This window comes from Sapajus apella, unplaced genomic scaffold (assembly GCF_009761245.1).
Source record: "Sapajus apella isolate SASKATOON/1434 unplaced genomic scaffold, GSC_monkey_1.0 scaffold244, whole genome shotgun sequence".
In the NCBI taxonomy this organism is placed as follows: domain Eukaryota; kingdom Metazoa; phylum Chordata; class Mammalia; order Primates; family Cebidae; genus Sapajus; species Sapajus apella.
The window spans coordinates 227,851-233,850 of NW_022437184.1; the positions used below are offsets into that span (position 1 = coordinate 227,851).

General features: G+C 51.5%; 1 protein-coding gene across 1 annotated transcript in view; it reads right to left on the reverse strand.

Moving 5' to 3' along the window:
• LOC116545051 (cytochrome P450 27C1) overlaps nt 1-3,851 on the reverse strand; it is a 30,335-nt gene extending 26,484 nt beyond the window's left edge. Inside the window, exon 1 of the mRNA XM_032271650.1 lies at nt 3,570-3,851. Coding sequence (XP_032127541.1) covers nt 3,570-3,851 — 282 coding nt within the window. The remainder of the gene's footprint in view (nt 1-3,569) is intronic.
• Nucleotides 3,852-6,000: the final 2,149 nt, after the last annotated feature.

Below are 6,000 nucleotides of genomic sequence, written 5' to 3' on the forward strand. Positions count from 1 at the left end.
TACTACTTGACCCAACAGTTCTACTCCTAGATACTTATCTAAGAGAAATGAAAATACATGTCTACACAAAACCTTACACACAAATGTTCATAGCAGCATTATTCATTATGGCTAAAAGGTGGAAACAAACCAAATGTCTATGAATTGATGAATGGATAAGTAAAATATGGTATAGTCACACAATGGAATATTATTTGTCCATAAAAAAAATAAGGTACTGATACATGCTACAACATGGATGAACCTTAAAAATATTATACTGAAATGTTTAAAGTAAAAGAAACCAGCCATAAAAGCCCACATTACATGATTCCATGTATATGACATGCCCAGAATAGGCCAATCTATAGATATAAAAGCAGGGGAATAGGAGAGTTGGGGTGATAGCCGATGGATATGAGGTTTCTTTTTGAGGTCATAAAAATGTTCTACAAGTTGACTGTGGTGATTGTTGTACACTTCAAATGGATGAATTATATGGTGTGTCAATTATTTCTTAAGGAAGCTATTACCCCCCCAAAAAATCACAATAAATGTAAATGGACCAAATTTTTCAATTAAAACACAAAAGTGATGAGCCGCTAACATGGCTCTGCATGACACAGACAGGGCTGGGCTGGGGAAAGTGGCTAAGACTCTCTTTCGTATCTGCCCAGCTTTCTTATCACTCCAACTCTCAATCTCAGAAACAGCAGGCCAGAAGGACTGTCATTTCTCTACTCTTATGCTCACTCCTTCTGGAGACCTGAGTGAGGTCCACCTGCCACAAAATGAAGACACTCAGACTCAAGTGGAATGAATCCATCTCCAAGGGGTCACTTCTGCCTAATAAATAAATGTCCCCCAAAGAGTTCAGGTCTCTAAAGGGGCCCACTGAAGGAATGACTGGTAACAGGAACTATCGGGAAATGGGCCACTCCTCAAGCAAATCCAGCTACTGAATTGGTGCAATCAGCACAAGGGAGCTGGAGGTAGAAATGATACAGACAGTTCTCAGCACTTTCTGGTGGCGGGCCATGGAAATATACAGTCAGTCACAGTACTTAGAGTTTGCTTAGATGTTAAGCACAGACTCTGGAGTTTGAATCTGGGCTTACAGTTTACTAGCTGGGTAACCTTTGGAAATTAGATCCCACTGTGCCTCAGTTTCCTCACCCAAAAAATGGAGAAATAAGTTTCATGTAAGGCTTGAAACTGTGCCTGGCACATGAAAAGAGTTCTAGAAATACTGATTGTTATTATTTGTTATTATTACGGTTTCATAACACTAAGCTTATTTGACCTTATCATAACCCATGAGAGGGATGGGGATTGCTAATCTCCTTTACAGATGAGAAAACTGAGGTTCAGAGAGAGTAAGTGACTAGCCCAAGGCTCCATGTGTGGCTGCAGAGGGCCAGCACTGGAGGGCAGCACTCCTGGTACCAGCCATCCTGCAGCTTTACCACACCCTGAACAGCATCTGGTGACCCAGATTATGATTTCTACTCTGCCAATCACCAGCTACCTGACCTTAGGCAAGTCACTTCGGTAACAACCGGCTTTTTCCATCTGTAAAATGAGAGGTGAGCGATGTAGGTGAATACTAAGAACCCTTGCTTAGCTAACATTCTGCGATTGCAAGATGAGCGCAAGTGAACTGGATGTGATTGGTCACAGAACAATGAGCAACTTGGAGAGTGGGAAGAGAATGTTTTTCTAGAACCATGTGTTCGAAATTAGGAGTCCTCAGAGGGGCTGCAGGAAGGTGAGAGTTCCCACAAGTGCCATATTTGAGGGTTGGGGTAGTGCCACCTGGAGAGGAAAGGAAAAGGAGAACTCAGAAGAAGATAAAGCTGGGAACAGCGGGGTCCTGTCTGCGCTGGTGAGAAAGCACCAAGTGAGTCAGCTGTGACTCTCTCTGTCTGTGCCCCAGGGCTCTGGGTGTGGTGAAGGAAACCGTCTGAGCAGCGGGCAGGAGGGGCTGAGCTCAGGGTGAAGGCTGGCAGCAGGGCGGGTCAATGGAAAATACCCATCTGAACTGCCACATGTCCTGACTGGATACAGGCTTTAACAGGGTCAGTCTCAAAGAAGCCAGTGTCCACGGAACAAACTCTGGGTGAGGTGTGAGGATAAAAGCAGATGGCAGTAGGTCGGATAAAAAGAAAAATTAAATTACAGTCTAGAAAGCAGACTGTATTGAACCCATCAACAGCAAATAACAAAATACTTTTTTAATTTTAATTTCTGCAGGAATTTAAATTGCTCCTTACGCGCCCGTTTTTCTATTAACGAGGTTTGGGGGTTCGTCAAGTTCCTTGACTGAATGGCTGATGGAACGAATAAATACTGAATCCCAGGTGGGAAGTTAGAAGAGGCTTCGATGGGGAAGGGTCTTGAAGGACCGGAGCTCTGGGCAGAAAGATAGAGCTGGGTGCGAGGAGAAGGGGGCGTTCTCGGAAAATGCCAAAGGGCCCAATCCCAGAAATAACAGCGAGTGCTGGGACAGGCGCCACAAAGGGCGCAACGGGGTGGGCGTGGGAAAGACAGGACTCAGGCTCCAGGTGGGAAGCTAGCGGAATTCGCCGGCCCCAACGCCCTAGCGGGCGGGAGTGGGGGGTGGACTCTTGGGCTCCTCCCATGTCCCTGCCTCCAGTCCCAGCGCGGACTCCAGGTGTCGACCCCAACCACGGCTTAGAGGCTACGGAACCCCGAGTCTCCGAGCCTCCGCCCCGTCTCCCCCATTACAAAATACAAAAGGGACTAGAAATGAATCAACACAGTCTGGGCCACAGAAGGACACCGAGCTCCGCGGAGCCTAGCGCTCCGCTCGGACCGGCCCCGGGCAGAGCCCGCTCAGCCCCAGCTCCTCAGGACCCGCCCGCGCTCCACTCCCGGGCCCCGGCGGCGACCACTGGGCGCCCGCCGCCCCTCCCCAAGTCTCCTCCTCCGGGACCTCCGCCCGGATCCCCTACCAGCCGTGCCATTCCTGGTTTCCCTTCGAGGCGCCTCCTCCCCAGGTTCCCCAACCAGGCAACCCCTGCCTGAGTCCCTCCCCGTGACCCGTCCCTGGAGACCCAGCCTGCAGCCTCTCCCCGGCTACCACTCCCCGAAACCCCATCCCCGACTCCCCTCCCCGCCACCTCCTCTCCAGGGACCACTGCTCGGGTCCCTCCAGGGGACCCCTCCCGGCTGCCACCACCCGAGACACCCATTCCCGGCGCCTCTTCCCCGCCGTTCCTTTCGGACCGCGTTCCTCAGCTCCCTCTGCCTGCTGCCCCTCTCCGGGGTCCCCTTCCCGGAGACCCCTCCCCAACGCCCCCACCCAGCTCCGCGTTCCTGCCTCCACAACCCCGGATCGCCTTCCGGGCGTCCTCTCCTCAGCCCCCCTTCCCGGGTCCCTTAACAGGACAACCCCAGTCCGGGTCTCCCCAGCCCCCCGCCGCGGCGCCCCAGGCCCTGGGAGCCCTGCCCACCTCTCCTCCCCCGGACCCGCCGACTCCGCGCCCCTCCTTGGCGCCCTCCCGCCGGTGCCATCCGCCCTCCCGGCAGCAGCCCCAGGCAGCTCCCTCCCGGGGGGCGCGCGCTACCTGGATCTCGTGGATGCGGCTGAAGCCGTCCCTGCAGAAGAACTCCGCCAAGTTGGCGAGGGTCCGCGGCCCCGGCATGGCGGCGAGACTCCGGGGACCCTCGGCCTGGCCCCCGGCCGGCTGCGCTCCCGGCCGCCCCGCGCCATTGTCCTCCGCCCGCGCCCCGGCCGGGAGCCGTGCGCCCGAGGGTTGGGGCCGCCGCGGGGCCCCACCACCCAGGAGCCCACCCTGCTCGGGCACCGGTCGCAGCCAGGCTCTCAGGATCCGCGCCAGGAGGGCCATGGCGTTCGTCTGCGTCGGCTTGCCTGAGCAACTTTGTTTGGGGGCTGCCCTTTGGGTTGCTGTTTCCTCCGTCTTAACTTGTCGGAGCAGCGCTCCTCCGAACTCCTGCCGCCTGGGCATCAGTTTACACAGACCCTTATTAAAGGCTCCCTCCCCGGGGGCTGGGAAAAGACTGTGATTAGACTGCAGGAGAATGAGGCTATTATTATTTCTTCACATCATATTAATTCACACTTAAGCGTTCCTTGAAACCACCAAGTTTTAAGGCCAACCACTCTTCCAACCGTAGCCAAAAAAAAGTCTACTGGAATTTCTAAAATCATTTCCGTCCTTCGAAATGACTACGGAAGGTGTACTAAAGATATCTTTGGTCTTTCTTGCATTTTAGAAACAGGTCTTTATGATTTCAACTCAGATTATTGTAACTCAGGTTCAAAGGTGGGGGCGGAAGAAAAACGTGAGACGATTTTGCTGGTAGATCCTACTGTTGTAAAATGACCACATTATTATCTTGCCTCGGGCTTTCATAAAGACAATCAGGTTCAATTAGGATGGCTTTCCCCTGGCTCATTGCTTTTATTCCACACACCACTGGAAGCGGTGAGAACCGGGTGGGGGTGAGCGACTTTGAGCGTGGGGCGTTTGTCTGGTGCCTCACAAGGACGGGTCCTGTTGCACAAGGCTTGGAGACGAGAACCCACCTTCATGCAGAGGCGAGGAGAGGAGTCCACACCTAGATTCAGAGCCTAGTGTCGGGCAGCACAAAGAAGCGGCCAGCACAGGGGGGGACTGAGCGTGGGAAAGGCGAGAGGTGTGCCACGTGGTTTCAAGGAAGGGAACTTTACTTTTCCTAGTCAATTGTTCAATGGCTTACTGAGCTACGTTATTTCAAGATTTCATACAGTTTGTACTCATGCATCTAAAGGTAAAAAAATAAGACTTTTTTAAGTCTCCAAAGTACTGTTACTAAGCTTTTTTTTTTTTTTTTTTTTTTTTTAGACCAGAGAGGGAGGCAGAGGGCGGTAGCTCACACCTGTAATCCCAGCACTTTGGGAGGCTGAGGCAGGCAGATCACTTGAGGTCAGGAGATCGAGACCAGCCAGGCCAACATGGTGAAACCCCGTCTCTACTAAAAATACAAAAAGTAGCTGGGCAGTAGTGGTAAATGCCTGTAATCCCAGCTACCCGAGAGGCTGAGGCAGGAGAATCGCTTGAACCCAGGAAGTGGAGGATGCAGTGAGCTGATCCTGCCATTGCACTTCAGCCTGGGGAACAGCAAGACTCCATCTCCAAAAACAAAAACAAAACAAAACAAAAAAACAAGCAGAGAGGGCTCTGGCAGTGTTGCCCAGGCTGGAGTGTGGTGGCTATTCACAGACACTACCACTGGGCACTCCACCTTCCAACTCCCGGACTCAAGCCGTCTCCCTCCTCCGCCTCCCCAGGTGCTGGGAGTACAGGCACATGCCACCACGCCCAGATAAAAGTATTTTATTTTATTTTATTTTATTTTATTTTTTAGACACTGGGTTTCACTATGTTGCTCAGGCTGCCCTTGAACTCCTGGGCTCAAGCGATCCTCCCCCTGAGTAACTGGCACCATAGGTGCAGGCCACTGCACTCAGCTAAATATTTTATTTTTAATGAATAGTTTATACCCTTACAACTCTGTGAAATCTACATTGTATTTGAATAATTGAAGTATCATGTAGGTGAAGCAAAGAAGGCTATAGTTATTCAACTTACAGAATGTGATTAATGATGCCAGGTGTGGTGGCTCACACCTGTAATCCCAGTAATCTTGGAGGCCAAAGCAGGAGGACTGCTTCAGCCCGGGAGTTCAAGACCATCCTGGCAACATAGCAAGACCCAGATACTAAAAATTTAGCTGGCCGTGGTGGTGTGTGCCTGTAGTCCGAGGCAGAAGGACTGCTTGAGCCCCAGAAAGCCAAGACTTCAGTGAGCCATTATTATGCCACTGTACTCCAGCCTGGGCAACAGAGCAAGACCCTATCTCTAAAAAAAAAGAAAAGAATTTGATTGATAAGTACTGCAGCACCTTTTATTTATAAGGCATGATAGCTGCAAAGTACTCAGAGTAAGACCTTGAAACTGCCTTTAGGAACCCACGTAACCTATTTGAGGAATA